The following is a 21,335-nucleotide window of genomic DNA, read 5'->3' on the forward strand; positions in this document are numbered from 1 at the left end:
GCGCGGGCCAAGAATAGCCAGCCAATCAGATAATTCCGTCGCCCGCTTGGCCAATCAAAAAAAAGGAAGGGGTAGGTTAGTTGCCAAGCGGCTCCCGTGACTAATGCCTGTCATATGACTAAGACACCCATGGAGACAGTTGCAAGGAGAAAGACTCGTTCGTGAATTTGGAAAAAAAAAAAGAACAGGAAAAGGGACTCATGTCTTTTCTTCCTCCCTCTTCGTTCTAAGAATGCCTCCGACTCTCTTTCAGAAACTTTTCAACAAGAAGAGCGCTTTTTCACCGCCTCCGCAGAGATGTAACAAAGAGGAGCCAGCTTTCAGGTAGCTCATGTGGACGCCTGTGTGCGTAACGAGGACAGTAACGCCACTTATTCCCTCCCTAACTGTGTAAATGCTATTACGCTGTGTGGTACTTATTTTTGACAGGTTGGTTTTGGTTCAACGTCAATAACGTGTGCTAGTAAGTGGGCGACGCGTTTTAGCCTGTTTGGCGGGGTGGGTAGCAGCTAGCTGGGCTAACTCAGACGATAGCGTGTTTGATGCCATTCAAGTCTTCCGTAAAATACTCGACGTGAGACCTAAATTAACTGTTGCTTTTGCCTCAAACACATCCCACTTGAGTGTGTGTGATGCGCGTGGCGCTTTTGTTGTCGTTTCTCACGATGCGCGACGACGTAAACTCGAATGGGTTCAAAGTGCATCTCGTGCTACTGTCTTGGGTGTCGACGTGCAGAACGTGCCCGTCGCGGCTGGCGTGCGTGACGTCATTACGTGTGAAGCGCAGGGCGGCGGTGCACGGGACCGCCGGTTGTTGATGCAGTGTCAGATGATTTTAAGACTGTGACGTCACATTATTTGTATTCGTCTGGCGCTCACGAGTCGCGTGAGTCACGACAGTAGTTGAGGTTTAATTCTTGAATCCTGAGCACACTTGTAGTTGGTTTCTCTGTTGCATATTGTAAGGCAAAAGCCGCATAATCAGAATGGTCATAATAGGATCTCATAAGCAGTAAAAACAATTGACTTCCAAGTTAACAGATAAGGTTGCGAGCGTGTCCTGTCTCAGTTAAAATACCAGGGCCGATTTTCTGTCCAACCCTAACCCTGGGGCGGGCGTCTTTTCGATTTTTTTTTTTTGGGCGTCCTGTCATGATAGACCTGTAAAACCTGAGTCGGGGTCTTAATATTTTTACCTTTCCAAAGTTAGTACTGAGGGGTTGCATTTGGAATCGCAGTAGGTTTTTCGGGCATGGTGAGGCCTCCCCAGATGTAATTCTTTCTTCGGAAGAGCATGACTAAATACTGTATTTGGGGAATTTAAAGGTTAAAACTGCCTGTTTTGAATTTTCACACAGTTTTTTGTTAAAATGTGTTAAAAGTTAAAAGGCTGTTCGATTTGTGATCGCCGCTACTGTATTTAGCGTCCGACAGTGGTCGCTGCCTCTCGGCCTTTGAACAGTGAACCAACGAAGAAGGACAATTGAAGTCGAAGCTGAAAGACTCAGAGACACTAAATACGGCAGTAACGATCATTTCACTTTGTCCGTCGCATGACACTGACTATTGGCTGCCCTCGGGGGACAAATCTGGTCTTAGATCGTTGCGACTTTTGTCCGCGTTATACCACGGCAAACTGAGGCCGTCAGACGGCGCGTTGTCTCTCGCTCAAGCCCTGCGGAATACCAGCCGGGGCGGTGGCTTGGCCGACCCCTGACTCCTCTCCCGTTTCTCTGATTAAAGCACATGACCCCAGGTGGCATACTACACGTCACCCAGCAGGGTCCTTCCACGGATCATCCTTTGGATTCTGGTCCGAAATTTGCTCGCTAACTGCCGAGGAACATAAATCACATGAAACGGGGGTCATGCAATTGACATGACTTTTAACCCCCCCCCCCCCCCCCCCAAAAAAAACCCCAACTCACATCCGATTTATTTATAGCGTCCATTTTTTCTCTTGGGAGTCGGCATGCGAAAAGGCTCTGGTTTCGGAACAGCGTACATACTTGCATAACTCAGCGTGTCATGTGAGGCTTGCATCAATCACACGCCTGTCAACTGCAGCCTGTGTGTGTGTGTGTGCGTGTGCGTGTGCGTGTGTGTGTGTGTGTGCGCGCGCACATGCACAAGTCACAACACAAACAGGATATATTTTTGTGTGTGACTATGGAGGCTGTCAAATTGCTTTCAGGGTTATTTAAAGTGGTCATGCTCTGGGTTCTCAGAAGTGCAGGGTCATGGTAAAGATGTATAAAATTGACCAAGGGTTATTTAAAATGGATGCCAAAGTTTCTGCACCGGTTCGGCTTCCCGGCCAACAGCGCCAGAAAATTAATTCGTTGGAAGAGTAAGACTGTACTCACGATGATAAATGATTGAATCGGCAAAACTCCCCGTTTGATGTAACAACACAATTTATCGTAAAAGCTGCAAACGTTGAATAGGAGCATTTGAATTTTCCATTATCGGTGCTATCATTTTTAGCATCTCTGACAGTCCGTGGTTGTCTTTCGGCTTCTCTAAAGTAAACAAATATCGAAAGACAACAACGATGATGAAGCTTCTTAGAGCATTGCATTGAACTGGTTCCCCAACGCTCATGTGATTGCAGGAATGCAGGTGCGCTTCATGGGAAAATGTCTTTCGACTACCGGCAGATATGCAGGTAGTCAGGTGCTCTTCTTTTTATCCTTGAGGCAAGTCAGTCTAATAGGGGAGAGTTCGACTCTGCAAGGGCGGGAAGTCCACAGTTGCATTGCAATGGCCTGGGATGGGCAAACTTGAGTGAATAAGGGCCACATTTGTTTTTTAAAACGGACCCATGTGCCAAGTTCATAAATGAGGCTGAGATGGGTCCGGAGGAATGTCGCAGGAGGTATTTATGTAACCATCCGGGCAGCACAAATGCGCACTCACAAGTGCGGCAGCGGCGGCGTTAGCGTGAAAGCTCTTTGAGGTCAGTTAGCAGGCTGTTGCTGACGTCAGAGCAGTGGAGTCAAGCTGCCAAGTGAGCAGGCCCGCACTTTCTTGGTCTGCGGCTTTTGGAGTCATGGATGTTGCAATACAGGGGTTCGCAAATATTTGAGGTCCAGGGGAGATTTTTGAACCCATTGCCACTCACTTGGGCAGGTCAGGCTGGCGAAGTTGTATCAGAGTCATGATATCGGAGCATTTTCTTTTTTTTTTTTGTAAGTACCAAGTGCAAGCTAACAGCATCAGCGACAATACTGGTGTGTTCCCTGTTGAATACCGTCACGCTACTAATGAAGAGTTTTTGACAAATTTCTGCAGCGTCGGCATCATGGTAGAGTCGGTATTTCTCCCACCTGTGCTTTTCAGACAGAACCTAAAAGGGCAATACTACCTCGGAAGTTACGGTAATTTGTAGAGCTACTTCATAAACCCCAAAACACTCCCCGACATCCCCCCCATCCCCGTTCGTAATGTTCCTTTTTTTTTTTTTTCTCCGTTACTGTACCTTTAATACAGAACAGCAAAAAAGCCACTTTTTGATGGGCAGCATGAAAGGGGCTGTAAACAAGGGAAAGGGAGGAGGAGAGCCAGTCAGCAGTATGTCGTTACACCGCCGCTCCTTGCCTGCCGCTCGCGCTGCAATCACCTGACATGTCTCATGTTGTGTGAATCTAGTCGGCCGTTATTCTTAGAGGCTGAGCGAGCGCAGAGAGGCAGCTTAGAAGGGGGCCAAAGCGCCCACGGGAAACACTGGCACAGTCACAACGATGCCCAGGTAGGAGCTGCTAATACGTGGATCAGCTGTGTTTTGTCTTGACTGTCAGACAGCCTGATTGACATGCTTGGCGCTACCATTTGGCTTGGATGTAGTTCATATCTGTGACGGGGGGGATTCAATCCATCAAGGGTTCTGTAAAGCAACTACTACATAGTTGACGGTGGTCCAAATCAAGATTTTCTTTTTTTTCTGAGCCAACAGAGCAAGTAAGTGACGCTCATGAAGTCATGAGCCACTTTTATGAATGATTCGTCGCGTTGTGACAGTCACAAGTTCTCCGCCGCATCACCGCTTCCTCACTTTCACATGCTGCCAGTTGTGCTTTTTGTGTACTCTGGTGATCCCGTCTTGTTACTTTGTCATGGGTTGGCTGACGTGACCTTCGGATAAAATGTCAATTGCTTTCCCACCCATATTCCCGTTTCAACCGATTTCCCACATCTCTTGTGCAGACCATGGAAAAATATGATCAAGTGGCTTGGAAGCACATAGTTCGGGTCAAAATTTTTCAAATGAAGATAAGTCCCTCCTTTTGCAACGTTTGAATGGGGACCATTTCGTCTGCATTTTTCAGTGCCATTTAGTGCTTTTTAAAAACAAAAAGAAGTCACTCCAGGGTTGGAAAAGTCACTAAATATAGTCACCGTATTGCTAAATTGGAATCGCGGACAGATTTTCTAGCACCTCTCCATTAGCAGCCATCTTACACAAAAAAAGTCTACTCAGAAAAATGACACACTTGAAATAGTCAATAAAATCGATTAGTTGGCCAGCCCTGCTTTTTCTACTCCCGTTATTGTTGAGTTTAAAAATAAAAAATAAAAATTGTTGGCTGTTGTTTACAGCAGCTGACAGAATGTCTTTGTGTCATCTTTTGGCTCTGTCCTCTCGCTGCCATCTTCAAAACAAAGGCGGCAGTCAACTCTCCATCTCCACATTGCGCAGAGAATCTGCCTGAATCTGTAAACAACCCATGTAACACTTGCCAGGATTTAGGAGGAAATCCTATGAAAAAATTATGTTCATACCCCACCTTACCCCACCAGAAATACAAATGTCACTATGCTAGCTCGTGCCTGAAGTTGAAAGAGACTTTTGGGGTATTTTTTTTTATTCCTACCTCCAAAATTTGTTTTGTGCCAAGCCCCACTCTTGTTCAAACAGAATGGATTATTTACCAATCTATGTGAAACACGCAAACAGTGGTAAACTCCCCAAAGTAGCATCTGATATATGATTGCTTGTAGCTAGGATTTGGAACAAGGGAAAGACATTAGGCATTGCGCTAATTAATTCCATTCAGGTAACACTAGTAGCTCAAATTCTGGACAAGGGAGCGGTGTTTGACAATCTGCTCCTAGCTAAGATTCAAAACGATGGGATGGTTGTCGTGTTTTCCGTGAACGCTAGCAGCTCAAGTCTGGAACTCGTGATTGACGTTTAGCATTTTGCTAACATGATTCTGCTAACAATAGTAAGTAGAATTTGCAACTCTGGATCGACATGATATTTCACAAATGGAAAGCATTCCGCGAAGGCTATTCAACATGCGCGCGTAACTAGAAACTCGAACAAGGCATGGGCATTTCCTCGAGTGAATGTGGCTTTGGTTAGCTATTGAGTCAAAGTGAATGTGAACGTTATGTACGTTTGTGGTGACTCGAGCCAAACAGGCAGCGCCAACTTACACAGAGGCATGTGACTTGACTAAAATGCCCGCCTGGTGTGTTATCTTACACACAAGAGGTGGATACTGACCCGCGGGTGGGGGCCCGTAACGTGTTATTTGAGCTCATGATGTGGGCCAAGTAGGCATTATGTCACACACTTAGCACTCTGAGCGCTTAGATCAGGAGGAGAAATGTATACAAATCTGGACCACCCAGCCCATCTGAAGTTTGCGCCTGCTCAAGAGTGGCCTCCACTGGGTTCGTCTCAACTCCCAAAGTCTGGTTCTTTTGTGCCTCAGAGTCAACCGCCGAAGTCTACTCGGATTGTTGCCCACCCAAAAGAATCTTTTCCTGGAACAGTCATACTCAAACTATCCTCCCAAAGTCTGCCCCAATAATTTTTCCTGTCTCAAAGTCTTCCGATCCAGAGCGAGCTGCCCAAGTCTACTGGGCTTGTTACATGCCCAAGAGGTGCCCCGACTGGGCGCACTCATGCTTCCTTCACTCACTCGGTCTCATTTCTATTTTTCCAGAGCTTACCTCACCCATTCAAAACTGCGGTTCTGTGTCCTGTGAGCTGTATTAGCTCGCGTGTGGGTGACAATCCTTATAGTGATATAAATCAACGCCCATCCCTCATTCCAAACCCCAGTTCTACTGGTGCGAGCCGAATAGCATTCCCAACACGCGTCCCCGTTCCCTACAAACACACGGAGAATGTTGTCGTGTCGTTTTGGCCCATGGGCCTTGCACCTAATTGAGGTTGTGCTGCCAACTTGTCCCCGTAGTGGTTTAATCTTCCCCGAGTGCAAGCGCGCTGTGTTAATGCGGCAGCGTAGCTACTCGGCAAGCCGCTGAGGTTAGAGCTTTGGCCGAGGCACGTCATCACATGATGGCGAGCTCGAGCGTTCTCATCGACTCGCAAGTGGAAGCAAAGGTGAATGAGCACATGATTGGCTTTTGCAGAGAACAAGCACTCAACTCCGCCGGTCGAGGCCTCAGTATGGCCACCGACTTTCCTTTGACAACCTCGAATAAAGATTGCGTGACGTGACCTGTCCTTTCCTCAGCAAGTGTTTTGCAGTGGCAGCACTTTGTGTGTTTTGACCCCTCGTTTGAAAGCGTATACTTAATTCTAAATCCTAACCTTTGTTCGAAACCGTCACCAAGGCTTTAAACAAGATCCCGGGGGGGGGGGGGGGCTTGGAACCATAATCGCTCGCTGGAAACTGTCATTTGAAAGCCTCACTCTGAAAGTTTTTTGTCTTTTATTTGTGCTCTTTCTGAGTAAATCCGCATAAGAACACATTGTCTCATCATTTTCAACCGACTACTGCCGACGATTTTCGAGGTTAACCGCGACAATCCCACACCGTTGATAAAAGCGCTATTTTTACGTCGCCTCCCGCTGTCATCTTTACAGCTGCTCCTAAATAACACGCACCGGGAAACAAACACACACACACACACACACCGAGTTTCCTCAAAAGCACTGGGATTACCCGGACTATGTGGAAGGGCACGCGCCCTGCCGATTGTAGCTTGGCATCGTTTGTCTCGAAAGCACACAGCCCCATCCTTCTCCGGATCAACCCCGGTTGGCGCCAGTTGCCTGGCAAAAGCCCCGCATGGGTAAAAACGGCTCCGAGTTTCGGGATGTTGCGTCACTCTCTCGCCTGAGCTTTTACGACCACAAACGGAGTCTTCGACAGGCTTCGGCGTTGTTCACCTTGGTTCTGTTCCATCACGAGTTCCCAGGCACCCATCTGAGGCCTACTACCATTTGGCATGGATAACTTAATAAAACGGTTTTCTTTTTTCTTTTTTTTCAATAGTGGAGAGTAATGTGCCCCAAATGTACGCTATCACTTGGGCGGTAGCAGCCGACAAAAATACATTGAAAGAGGACCTCATAAAATAACCATTTGAATCGCAATATTGAAAGAAAAAAAATGTGCAGTTATGTTATTTTTCAAGGTCATTAAGGCCTACTTAATGACCGCTCTTTGTCTGTCCATGTAGCTGGCCAGTCCCCCACTTGGAGCCCAGTCACATCCGGCTGATCGTATACCAGGACTGCGAGAGGCGTGGCCGCAACGTCCTCTTTGATTCCAATGCCAAGAAGAGGGGCACGGATGACCCCCACCTTGCCGTGAGTCCTATGATAGGATTTGGTGTGTTTTTGGGTTGTGCCGGTGTCATTTATTTCTTTTTTGGGGGTGGGGGGTGGGGTATTGCAAAGAGGACATATCACATAAAATGTGTGCAGTGTGCCATGGACTTTTTGACTTTTTGACTTTTTTTTTTTTGTCATCATGTTGCTGTGGAAGATGGCAGTAATTGGCGAAATGACATGCCACCTTCATTTTGACTTGCCCAATCAATGCATGTGTGACTGGGCGTGTCATGGATTTTTTATTTAATTTTTTTTGGGTGAGGGTGTGTGTGATATTTATAGTCTGCGTGTTGATTTCTTATTGTGTGCAAGTGGTCTGTTTTACAGAGTAACTGAATGTAACTGACGCCCTCCTCCGTTGCTAATGCAACCTCGGAATTGCAAGCTTGCTACAGTAAGGAGGAAAAGGGCAGGATGAGGGAAGACGATGGTGGTGAGGGGGCGACGCAGAGAGAGAGAGAGAGAGAGAGAGAAAGAGAGCAGGAGGGGGGTGGTGGCGGCGGCGATGATTGTTGTGCTGCTTTTCTCGCTCGCTCACGAGTTCCCGCAAGAGTCATATGACTGGCTATCACATGCTGCTGGCTTCTGTGTACACAAATCACACACACACACACACACACGCACACGCACACGCACACGCATTCCTCTCCTAACAAGCCGAGTCAAGAAGCACATGACACACAGGCTGCTTTCAGATAGGCTTTCGACGTGCGTCGATGCTGTTTTGACTTGACGCCATTCTTTCTATTTGTTCTGGCGACTTCTATTGTGCAGGGTAGCGGTTCTCATGAACGACTGCCCCAGAGGCGCTTTCGCCTTAATTCCTCGGCGCAACTCGACAACACGTCCATTGTGCGACAGTGTGCGCCGGAGACTTATTTGACTCTGTTGTTTCTTGTTGTCGTTGATTTCTACCGTGCAAGGTGCCATGTATGACCAAGAGGAGCAATCGCTTTAATTGTATGACGTGCAAAAAGTGGAGTTTTTTTTTTTAACTCGCTTGCATCTAGTTGCCGAGTAAAGACACGCGCAACATGACATTTTCGCTGATTTGAACTAGCGACATGGCCTCCCAACTTTATATTGCGATGTTTTTAGGGAATGTCACGATATCAAAATAACAAATGTAAATTTCACAGTAATTATCTCACCCACTGCCTTTATGGTACCGCCACAGAGCACGGAGGGCCAGGTGAAGATGTTCGGCAAATGCTGCCGGCTTCGACCGACGGGGGGCAGCAGCAGCTCCCTGGACAGCTCCTCCTCGTCCTCCTGTGCGTCCGAGACTTCCAGGGAAACCAAAGAGCAGGGACTCCGCTTCCAGGTAGTGCCATACCTCATTGCCAAAGGAACTCCTCCGCACTCGTTTACACCGGCGTACGTTGATAGGGTTCAAGGTGTTCGTCCGACGTGGTTATGCTGGGGGAAATGATGTTTGGATCGGTGGCCATGAGCTACAAAGGCTCCACGCTGAAAATACACCAGATCAGGTAAGATGAAAGGATGCATTTTGATGATGGGAGAGTGTGCCTCGTTATCTGCCTTACGGGCGTCCCCTCATTACGTCAGGTCGCCGCCTCAGCTCATGCTGAGTAAGGTGTTCACAGCCTGGACGGGAGGCAGTGTGTACGGCAGCCTCAATACGTAAGTACACACACACACACACCTCCCCCAGCGATGTAATAATTATCTCAATCACCACCCATAGAATCTCTTGATTATTTGCTTCTTTCACAGGTTACAGGACAGTCTGGAGTTCATTACACAGGACAGCAGCAACACCCTGCGGCCCGATCACAACGCTCCTCCAAATAATCTCCTAGGGAACATAGGTAACCATAGCAACAACACACCAACAGCCCTCGCGTGGGCTCCAGGCACCATGAGGCGTGTTCATCCTGCGGAAAATGTGTTTTGGAGGAGTTTTTTTTTTTCTCCCCCTTCTTTAAATTCAGCCCTGAGGCCAGCTTCACATTGCAACATGAAATTTGGTTGTTATCTCTGTCAGGAGTAGAGCTCCAAAAAAAAAGAAACAAATTGTCTCTTTTTCCGTTCTTTAGAAATCAAGTCAAAGTCTGTTTGACTAAAAACACGGGTTTCTGACCCAAAACATGCTTTTGTGAATTTTGGCGATTTTTGTGACACCCCACCCACCCCCCTGGCTTGTTGCCAGTCCGATGTAACTCCGCCATCTACTGGGATGTTTTAGTCATTACAGTGGTTTACAGGGCAGCGAATGAGCAATAATGACAGTATGAGGAACAATACTACGAAGAACTGTTGGCAAATTCTTGTGTGCCCTCCTTCTCTTACTTTTTCCAAATAATTACGAACTAAAACTATTCTACTTGTGCGAATCAAAACTGGGGCGAGTTGGTTGCGGTTTTCTGTCAGATGGCAGCCTTCCCGCCGGTCTTTGCGCCGTTTTGTTGTTCATGCTCGACTAAAAAGCTCCTTGTTGTAAGGTCTGCTCCGATGACAGGAGGCCGGCAACTTTCCTCCCTATTCATTCACTAACAAGCATTTTTAAATACATTATCTATTTATTTATTTCTTTGTCCGTCTCCCTCTCTCCCATCATTCCCGTCACCCCTCTCTGTCTGTCTCTCTCTCCTCTCCATCCCGTGTTTGTGCTGCCCAGGATTTTCTCAGCTCTGCAGCCCTCGACGGGCCTTCTCTGAGCAAGGCCCGCTGCGTCTCATCAAAAGCGCGTCTTTCTTTTCAGGTTGGCGCTTACAAAGCAAAAAAAAAAAAAAAAAAAAAAACCCAAGGCCAGCAGTGGATGCAACTTGCATGTTTTCCCTGCCGCTTCTGCCGTGTTTTTTAATGATGGCCTTTTTTTGGGGGGTGCGTATGTGCCTTCCATGAAAGCCTGCATGTGTTCTATCGCCACTGGGATGGACACAAGTGTGCATGGGTGTGTAATGGGGGTGAGAGGCAGCCTTTTGCTAACTCGCACGCTTGTACTAACCAGATGATTGTGTGACTTTTTCTTGGTGGGGCGGGGCGAAATTATTTTCTCTTCACTCGCCTGGAGCGCATCCACCCGAGCAATGCTTTGCGTACACGTTCCAATTGGGCGCCACTTTGAGGATGACATACACCAAGCAACACACTGCTGTGCTTGTTCTTTACTGCACGCGGTGTGAAATGCTTGATGACGGCAAGTAGTCGATATGATTCATTCAGTCGATATGATTCCATTCCAACATCTTTTTGCCGGCAGCGCCTGTTGCGTTATCAGTCCCATTTCTGGATGATACAAGACGGGAAGTGCACTTTTTTTTACTTCTTTCTTCTTCTTTATTGCATGTACTATGTGTGGAGTGTTGCATGATGCGTTGCCGTGGTAGTGATGACACAGGTCCAGATTGTACAAGGCTGGATTGTACACCACATGGCCAGAGAGCAGTTTCAGCAACGTAGCGCATTGAATATGTTCAGAACTTGCTACATTAATAGACATATTTAGAGCCTCGTATATGTTTTAAATTTGGCATGAGGGGTGGGGGGGATTTGGTCAATCCTGTGGTTGAAATCCAGCCTTTGAAACTACTATCGAGGATGGCCTCTCCGATTGTTTCTATTGTAATAGCCACCAATTTGAATTTTGTGCTGATTTACGATATTTTTGTCCCCCCCCCCCCCCCCCCATTTGTTTTCTCCCATTTCCTCTCACTCTCGAACCGTCCTCTCCTCTCCTCTCCTCCTCTCGCCAGGCCACAGTCACCCCATGGATATGCCGGGCCGAGGGCTCTACGACGAACGGGACAGCGGCATCGCCCGATCGGGTACGGTTCGCCGGGCGAAAAGAGGGTTGTAGGTCAAGAACGGTTACACAAACATGGCTATCTTTGGTCCTGCCGTGCGTAAGCTGTTAAATCGCTTACACTGTAGGCAAACACTCGTCTGTAAACCTTTTTGTTTGGGTGGCACTGTGTGTGGGGGCGGGGACAAAAATGTATTTTATTTATTTTTCGGCTCATGAAGAAACACAATGTATTTTTCTTCTTTTCTTCCGATAGCATCTCTGAGCAGTCTCTTGATCACGCCCTTCCCGTCGCCGAGCTCGTCCCTGACCAGTAGCTGCGCGTCCAGCTACCAGCGGCGGTGGCGGCGGAGTCAGACCACCAGCCTGGAGAACGGCGTCTTCCCGCGCTGGTGAGACCCGTTGAATGAATGAAACCATTGTGAAATAGCGTGGAAATTTGGAGTGGGGAATTTCCAAATCATCCCGTGGGTCCCCGCCAGGTCGGTGGAGGAGAGCTTCAACATGTCGGACGAGAGCGGCGGGCAGAGCCTGGGGGTGGCCCGCAAGAAGAAAATAGCCATCGGCGTCATCTTCACGCTGTCGCCCAACACTGAGGAGAACAGCCGCTTTCAGGACTTCTTCTTCTCACACTTTCCGCTCTTTGAGAGCCACATGAACAAGCTCAAGGGTGCCATTGAACAGGTGAACGCCATTTTTCTTTTTTTTTCCCTACTCAAAAATTGTTCTTTTTGGAATACATAATCAGGCATCGTGAGCAGTTTCGAAACTCTGGCCTCATCTTGCACAACGAATGAAGCAAAAGTCGGAGGCTCTGTTTGTAGATAAACAAAGAGAAAAGAAAACTAAATGTAATAAGAAAAGACACCAACAATAAATTGCAACCTGAAGAAAAGGGGGACCAAAAAGCAACACCATTGGAGAATACAATATTTAAGAGGGTACAGATGGAGCAAAAAAGTGACAACAAACATCAGCAACACTTTTTGCGGAACATGGGCATAAACAATGGGAAAAAGGTGCAAAAAGTATTTAAAAAAATAAGAAAAAGGATGCCACAACATCTTGTGGAACCAGATTTGGACACCTTAGGACAATGAGTTAAAAAAAAAAAAGACAAAAGACAACAATGACACTTGTTGAAGAAAATGGGGAGAAAAAAAGAAGAAGCAAAAAGCAATGACAAAAGACCGCAGCCGACTTAATTCGGCCATAGTGATGAGTGCGTCCAGCTGTACCTAATGTTGTGTCCCATGCCATTGAAATAAAAGCGTCAGCTGTCCTATTGCAGTGATTGACGTTCGGCCGTAACTCACAAATGTTGTTTACTTGACGGCGTGACATTCCCGCAGCACTTTCGCTCAGCATTGTGCTCACATCACATTCCTCCCATCCCCACCTTCTCATAAATTCCAAAGTGTCATGTTTCTAAAATTGTGTGTGTGTGTGTGTGTGTGTGTGTGTGTGTTATGTCACCCTCTCCCAAGGCCATGAAGATGAGCCGGCGGTCAGCTGATCCCAGCCAGAGGGCCTTGGCCTACAGCCGCATGGTGGACGGGCTCAACGAATTCAGGTTGGTGCTCGTCAGTCGTCTGGCTGCGTTATATTTTATTTTTTTTGGGTGTGTGTGGGTTTCAAAGCATATCTCTATTGATGTGCGCTGCTTGCGGTAACGATGTCGGTGCAAACAAAGTGAAGACAGTTTCCAAAAAGCACAGTCAATGTTGCCATCTTAGCATCTCTCCCAAACCCTCTAAAGACTATTAAAAAAAAAAAAAGGTAAAGAAAAAGGAACTAGCGACTTCACTTCCTGTTAAGAAACCAACTTGAGCGGAATCCTTTTTTTACTGCCCAATTATGTTGCCCAGTTATATGGCGCCTCATGATAGAAACGTTTTACTCACGGTGGACAACAAGTTTGTTTGTAAATTCAGAAATAATTTTTAAAAAGTCCGATCCAAATATTGATTTACTTATTTGTTTGCTTGTTTTACAATGGGTCAAAATGACAGGAGCGATAAAGTGGGCCGAGTCTGCGTGTTTGTGCTGAAAATACTTTGACTCTCTACGCACACGTGTTGTCCGATTTCTTTTCCGACTACAGTATTCAGTTTGTCCTGCAACATAGCAAAAGTGCTAACGTGGACCTTATCTGTATGTGAGTGTCTGTGCTACTCGCATTCTTTACAAGAGAACATCCGGGGTGGGGGCTAAATTGGACCTCATCTGTTTGTTCTTTTTTTTTTTTCACATGGGGACATCGGGTCAGTTTGACCTGCAAAATAACAGGCGTGCTAAAGTGGACCTAATCTGTATCTGAGTGTCTGTACTACACACACTGTCACTTTTTTTTTTTTCTTTGCACTGGGACAATGGGTCAATTTGACCCGCAGTAAAAGAGGAGGTTTAAATTGGACCACGTCTGATAAATGCTTTGACTTGGCATGCATGCACACAAGGTCTACTTTAGCCCCCCCCCCCCCCGTTATGTCACCTTTGTACCATGGGTCAATTTGACCCGCAACATAACAGGAGAGTCAAAGTGGACCTTGTCTAGCCACACACACACACACACACAGGCAGCACGTCTTGAGGTCCCCTGCGTGTTGTAGTCATATGTCCGATGGCAACCGGCCCACCTGAGTGGCAACCCTATCATCTAGCGGACCCCCCGCCCCGCTCGACCTCCAAATAGTAGAGTGGGCCCCAAAGAAAATACCTGCGCAATCTCACCTTCAGGCCGGGGCTAAATTTAAGCGCGCCGGCCTTTGCCTTTTTTTTTTTCACTGGGTGCCTTTGACCTCATGGAACATGACAAAAGTGCACCACACGCCTCAAGCCTCGCATGCCCACGCCGCTGTGACGTGGGTACGTGCGCGCACGTCGACGCATGCTGACGAAGATAAGCCGTGCCCTTGGCAAAAGCGCACAAGGCGGCTATGTTGGGTGAAGTGAGATACATCTACGTCAGTAGTGCGATGCTAAAAGGGTAAATGTCTTACATATCAGAAGGCAGTTTCCTTCCCAATTTCGAGGATAGAAATCATTCTGCTTACTATCTATGCAATGTGATTTCTTGAGGCGGGAAATTTTGTAGTTTTTGTTCACAATGATGAAAAAATAAACTCAGTAAGTACTTCCGCCCTGCGAGTCATGAAGCGACCAATGTGAATTAAGTTTTCCACAACATCATTTGTTGAGATGCACTTGTACGTTTCTGGTCAAAATAACAAATTTGATTCTAAAAAGGCTTTTTAAAAGTGGGTTAAAAGTTATTTTGGTTGCAGACATTGGATTTAATGACTTGCAAACACAGAGTGCGTTTTCTGCATTTCCACAATACATTTTCGGTTCAGAGTTCCACCGAAGGTTCCAGGACTTTGCAAAAGTACTACGCCATAGCGTGAGCTTCTGTCCGCTTTAAATCAACCTCGAACAGTCGGTGGTTCTTGGGCACCTCTGTGTTTCCCAGCTTGACATTCCTCAGGACCGCAGAGATTCCCAGCATCGCGTCGCAAGCCTGGCGTCCGGCCGAGACGTGCCTGACACCTCCCCCACCCGGAAACTCCTGGCCTTCTTGCAGCGGGGCGAGTCGGACGGGGGTCTCCACAGCGAGATCTTGTTCTCAGACAATGACACGTCTGTTCTCCCCCCTCCAGGATGACCATATGCGACCTGTACAGCATGCCCCGCGTGGCCGAGCCCGTGTGGCTGACCATGATGTCGGGCGCGTCGGAGAAGAACCACCTGTGCAGCCTCTTCATGCGAGAGTTCTCAATGCTGATGGAGCAGGCCTCCAAGAACCAGTTGAGTGGCGCGCTTGATTTTAACACTCGCAATTGACGGCGTCTAAAATTCATGACAAATGTTTTTGATACAAATTTTAATCCCTGAATGAAAATTCAAAGAGCCCTCCCCTCTTTCAAATTTGAATCAAGTTTACAAAACAATTATATGATCTTCTTCCTCACATTTCCGTTAACTCGTGCGGTATGTGACCGGCTGACCAACGTGTCAAAGTGGAGTCATGGGACAGGAAGGGAAGTAGACGCTTGTTTGGAAATGAGAAGTAAATTATGCCGTAAGAATGTGTGTGTGCGCGCGCGCGCATACTTTTATTCACTGTCCACTTTCGACCTTTTCAACTTGCGCTAAAGCCCTCCTCGGGAGCCGTTGGCTTCCCTGTCTGCTCACCCGTCCCGTCTCGCGACGTTGGCAGGTTCCTCCCGGCGTTGCTGACGGCCATCTTGACCAACCACTTGGCTTGGGTGCCCACGGTTATGCCCAACGGCCAGCCGCCCATCAAGATCTTCCTAGAGAAGCACTCGTCGCCCAGCGTGGACATGCTGTCCAAGACGCACCCTTACAACCCGCTGTGGGCGCAGCTCGGTAAGAGACGGGACGATTTGTCAGAATGTATCAATGTCATAAAACTACGAGAGTGTCACGCTGAAGCCAACAAACCTCCGCCCTGTCCGCACTTGGTGCCCCCAATGCAAGTAGACTGTATTGAACAACAAATACATGAATTGAATTGAATACAACTTTATTCTCAAATAACCTCATCTGAACCTTTTTTTCTAACTCAGCCAAAGCAAAACTATCATTTGGGAAAACCTTAAATATCTTCTAGTTAGTCTCCTCTTGCTGAAACTCATTCCTGGATGTGCACCGTGATGTAAGTCTGCATCAAAAAGAGAATTTTGTGCGGGGGGGAAAAAGTGGATACTTGTGTTATAAAACACAGTAAATTTTGTAACAAAATAGAACGGAAATATTGACAATGCGTAGCGAATTGATATAAATGTGGTTTGTTGCGGAATGTTGCTAATTCTTGTTAATTTGTTGCAAAACGTTTTAAATGATGATTCAACAATTTTTTTTTCCACGACTATGATAGATTTGACAAAATATCGTGGTTTTGTTTATACAAAAGGTCGTGAATTTCTAGTTAAAACAAAATGACTTTTTTTTTCCAAAGCGTGGCTAATTACACTACAAAATGTGACTTTTGTTGTTAATATAGTGAGTATTATTGGTAATTAACTCATTCAGTACTAGCCAATTCTAGACCAAGTATGAAAAGACGTTTAAAAACGTCTTTGGGAGTGAATGAGTTAAGAAGGAAAAAAAAGATGCCTGTCATGCTGCATGTTGGGTGTGTTCTGCAAGTAGATTGATGGGGACACCAAGTGCATAGGCGCAAGAACTGCAGTGCATTCACACACACACACACACACACACACACACACACACACACACACACACACACACACACACACACACACACACACACACACACACAAAAGTGACGTTGACATAGTTTTGTGCCGTGCGCAACTGAAGAAAAGAAGCTGAAAAGCGCGCCACATCGTGTGTTGTCAGGTGACCTGTACGGCGCCATCGGCTCTCCGGTGCGCCTGGCCCGCACGGTGGCGGTGGGCCGCCGTCAGGAGCTGGTGCAGCGCCTCCTTTACGTGCTGACGTACTTCATCCGCTGCTCGGAACTGCTGGAGACGCGCATGCTGGACAACGTCGAGGACGAGGCCATCGTCATGCCCGGCTCGCTCATCACCACTTCGCTGCGCAAGGGCGAGGTGGAGGAGTCGGACTACGTGCTGGTGACCGTTCACAAGTCCGGCGGCGACTACTTGGCGGAGAAGGAGGACGAGGGCGAGGATGACGGCAGGGACCGGAGCCGAGCGATTGGGACTCTCCAGGACGACGGTTGCCGGACTTCGGTGGAACGCGATGGGCCTCACAGGGAGTCCCGCAGCCCGCTGACCGTTGAAGCCCGGTTGGAGACGGTGCTGCCCGTGGGCTCGTGCTCCCCAAGGGAACGTGGAGCGGACGAGGGCTCGGGGAGGGACCCTGTCGGAGACCCCCCGCTAGGGTTCCCCCCGGAGAAGAAACCCCCGGATAAGAACACCCCCCCTGGAACCACCATGTCGGGCCCCATGTCGCTCATCGTGACGGAGGAGCCGGCCACCAAGGTCACCTTCCTCATAGGAGACTCCATGTCGCCGGAGTCGGACACCGAGAGTCGGCGGAGGAAGGTGGAGGAGGACATGAATAAGCACAGAAAGCTCCACCATCTTCAGCCGCCCCCACCGCAGGACCCCCCGCCTTTCGCGCGGGTGTCCAGTAAACTTCCCCAGTGGAACCCAGACGCTCCGGATTACAGCCAGTTCGACGAGTACTTCTGTCCAGAGAACCCGGTGGAGACGAGGACAATAGACGACGTGGCCAAACGGGAGGAGGCCGCCGGCACTCTGGCCGGTCTTCGCAAAGACCTCCTGGACCCCTCGGGGGTAGGCCGCGGCATTCAGGGCGGTGCGGAGAACGCGAGCGACTCGGCGGACGCGCAGAGGAGGTGCAGGTGCGCCTCGACGGACTCGTGCGACAAGGGACTCGTCCTGTCCGTGCCCGTCCTCCACTGGGACGGAGGCGGCGGCGGTGAGAACCAAAAGTGCAAGGTGGCGCCCCTCAACGACTGGGAAATCCCGCGCAACGAGAGCTCGGACAGCGCCCTGGGCGACAGCGAGAGCGAGGAGACGGAGGACTGGCAGGAGGAAGTGATGGTGCCCCTCCCAGGGTGAGTACCCCGTTCATTCTTTCCAGATTTTTTTTCTTTGCAATTCTAAGTGAACATGTGGATGTAAATGTGATCCCGTGGGTCGCATTTAAATTGTTTGCGTGTATAGCTATATACACATTGACAATATCTATTTGTTTTGTCATACCGTGGCCCTTTTTTTTTTTTAAACTCGAAAGTGTCTCTTGCTTTTGGCCGCAAACCAATTTGACCTGAATGACTGGTTCTCTCTACCATGTACTGACATGGGATCATTTCCATTGCTCAAATTCCACATCAATGATCCAAAATCCAAACTCAAAAGATCCGTTTGTACCGGCAGCTCCAAGCTGGTGGAGAACTACTCCAAGCCAACCATCGCCAACTTTGGCCGCTCCCTTTTCGGCGGCTACTGCCCCACCTACGTGCCGGACTTTGTACTGCACGGGATGCCCAGCGACGACAAGCTACGGCAGAGCCTCTTGGCCGAACTCACGCACGCCGTCCAGGTAAAGAGAATACCTTTTACTTCCTCAAAATGGTGTCCGCAAACGGTTTGAATTCCTATCGCATTTAGGTGTACATGTGGTATTTGTTTATTTCGCCCATCCCCCAAAAGTGGAGAGTTGAACCCCTTCAGGAAACAAGCGGTCTAATGATATCCGGTGTTTTTGTACGCAGCATCCGGTGCTGGACGAGCCCATCGCCGAGGCCGTTTGCATCGTGGCCGACACGGACAAGTGGACGGTGCAGGTGGCCAGCAGTCAGAGAAGAGCCACCGACGTGGGCAAGCTGGGCAAGGAGGTGCTGGTGTCCAGCCTGGTGTCGGGACTGCTGCACTCCACGCAGCAGCTCTACAAGCTCAACATGTCCCCCAACTTTGTACGCAGCGCACGCACGCACACATCAAATGACCGTAGACACCAGCTACCAATTTCCATATTTGTTCCATTTTTGGAATTTTGTCCAAATTGAAATCTCGAGGTGGAACACGAGATTTGTGGAAGGAATGAAGCAAACGTTGTCTTTTGTGAGACTTCAGATAGTCTTACGAAACTTCAGCAAATCTCGTGAGACATGAGAAAATGTTACAGGGCTGTGCAAAGATTTTAGGAAAGTATCTCTTGAAACTTTAGAAAAATGCAAAGAGCGAGACTTCAGAGAATCACGGCAGATTTCAGGAAAAAAAAAACTGTAACATTTTTTTTTTAGCTCGAGTCTTCAAAAATGTTGAGCTTCAAGAAAATCTTGGAGACTTTAGCCAATCTGAGACGACGGGAATTTGAGAATTGAGAAAAACTTGATATTGCAGAAAACCTTGCAAAACTCACCACTTAAAAAGACATTTTAATCTATATTGAGCCTTGATTTTGACGGCCCACATTGTGACGGCTCTCCTTCATCCTCAGTGCATCATGCACCTGGAGGACCGCCTGCAGGAGATCTACTTCAAGAGCAAGATGCTGGCTGAGTACCTGAAGGGTCAGAAGAGAGTCCACGTCAAAGAACTGGGCATGGTCTTAGGGTGAGCACCCATTATATATATCATTATTGTTACTGTTATTATTATTGTTGTCATACGGTGGGGACTGGTGTATTTTTGGATCAGATGATGTGTGATGCCATTTGTTTATTTCAGAATCGAATCGAGTGACCTCCCGCTTCTTGCCGCCGTGGCCAGCACGCACTCGCCCTACGTGGCCCAAATATTGCTGTGAGGAGGAGGGAACGCGTCCCGGCTTCCTTTTTCCTCCTTTTTTCTTTTGTGGACCTCAGTTTGCTGCTGACGGGTGCAGTACTCCCATCGCACCACAGGAGGGTGCAGTTGGGCAAGAAAGGACGAACCTCTTGTTTGAATGTTGTAGTTTTTTTGTTTTGTTTTGTTTTGTTTTGTTTTCAGACACCAAGCCAAAGACTTCACTGCGCAAGGAGTGTTAGGACCACACTGAAAAGAAGCGAAATAATACACCACAAGAGTGAAATCAGAATCTAATGAGAACTAAGACATCTATTTTGATGACAAATAAGATGCATATTTTCAGGGGGGTTGAAAAATCGTCATCTTACAAAGAATATTAACCTACTGATTGTATAAAAAGGAGACTTTCCATCCTTAAATTTCCACTTTATTCTTGTGAGATTAGTTTTTTTCCTCCTCTAAAATAGAACAATAGTCAAACGTACAGTACGTTATTCTTAAAAATATGCAACTTTTTCACACACACAAAATTCTCAAATTTACAACTTTATTATTAATTAGGAACTTTATTTTTCTTGAAAATTTCATTTTTTACTTCAATCTTGTTCGAATCTATTTCAATCTTCGAAAAAAAATATTCTTTTCACTGTTAGCCTTCACATTCTTTGGTACTTGATTTTTAACTTTTAATGCCGAGAAAGATGCTTTGAGGTATTTTCTATTCAATTTTGTGCTTTTTCTGTACAATCTCAAAACAAGCCAGCCGTGCTCAAATCTTTCTAAAAAAGAATGCCTTTTTTTTTTTTTTACAAGCCAAATTTGCCCCCTTCCCCAACTATTCTTACTCAAATATATACCAAGAGAAACCGGTTCAGAAAATTTCCAAACGCTACCTCTGATCTTATGCACGATTCACAAAAGTACCCTGAGGTCATGTATTGAAAAACCCCCCCAAAACCCTGAAGTAAACATGTGACTACCCCCCCCACCACCACCATTCCCTACTCCCCACTCTCTGTGCCAAGGAATCAGCACTGTGTCTATTTTACAACCAAAACATAAAATGCTGAATATTGTCACCATTTTCTACCATGTTCACGGTGAGGAGTAACTGCGAGAAAATGTAGGAAAATCCACAAAGGGTTGTTTTTCTTTCTCTTATTCTTGTTTTTTTCTTTTTTTTAACAGCGCATTCATTATTTTTGTCTTAAGGGGAAATGATGATGTCATCGCAGGCTTCCAAACAGCCGCTAACGTTGTTTAGCGCTTGTTGTTCGTGTGTTAAAAGCGTCCTTTGTATATGATTAAGTTATTTTTGTGGACTGTACAATTCATTTCCATGTATTTATACCTTTTCAACAATTGTCTCCTTGGAAATGTCTCCTTTTCCCAATTTTATGGGAATTTTGTGCAATAAAGATGCAGACATTTGGACATAAAGGGGTCACTTGTTTTTTTTTCCCCAGATCATTTTTGCAATTAAATCTATTACTGCACAATTATTCGTGATATTTAAAAAAAAAAAGACATTACCGGTAGTCGTAAGTTGTACATACTGTACTTTGTATTTCATGAAAATTACTTGAGATATATTTTTGCATCCACTTACGTTGATTATTATTTCATATTAAACGTTGTCGTATGTTGCTTTTTCAGAGATTATATTTCAAAACGTCTGAATGTTTTGATGCTC

General features: G+C 47.0%; 1 protein-coding gene across 2 annotated transcripts; it reads left to right on the forward strand.

Moving 5' to 3' along the window:
• Window positions 1-125: 125 nt before the first annotated feature.
• On the forward strand, window positions 126-21,082 carry fnip1 (folliculin interacting protein 1). Of its 2 annotated transcripts, XM_086131032.1 has the most exons (18): window positions 126-324; window positions 7,447-7,576; window positions 8,778-8,924; window positions 8,990-9,090; window positions 9,170-9,244; window positions 9,338-9,432; window positions 10,242-10,325; window positions 11,320-11,391; window positions 11,626-11,761; window positions 11,852-12,053; window positions 12,857-12,942; window positions 15,029-15,175; window positions 15,589-15,758; window positions 16,755-17,964; window positions 18,287-18,452; window positions 18,625-18,825; window positions 19,353-19,468; window positions 19,583-21,082. In XM_086131032.1, the coding sequence occupies exons 1-18, from the start codon at window positions 233-235 to the stop codon at window positions 19,659-19,661; spliced, it is 3,309 nt and encodes a 1,102-aa protein (XP_085987158.1). In that variant the 5' UTR covers window positions 126-232; the 3' UTR covers window positions 19,662-21,082. The 2 variants fall into 2 exon arrangements, with proteins under 2 accessions (XP_085987158.1, XP_085987159.1); XM_086131033.1 differs by lacking the exon at window positions 10,242-10,325.
• Window positions 21,083-21,335: the final 253 nt, after the last annotated feature.

Source organism: Hippocampus guttulatus, chromosome 15 (genome assembly GCF_054856545.1).
Source record: "Hippocampus guttulatus isolate MCC_2025c chromosome 15, RoL_Hgut_1.0, whole genome shotgun sequence".
NCBI classification, from domain to species: Eukaryota; Metazoa; Chordata; class Actinopteri; order Syngnathiformes; family Syngnathidae; genus Hippocampus; species Hippocampus guttulatus.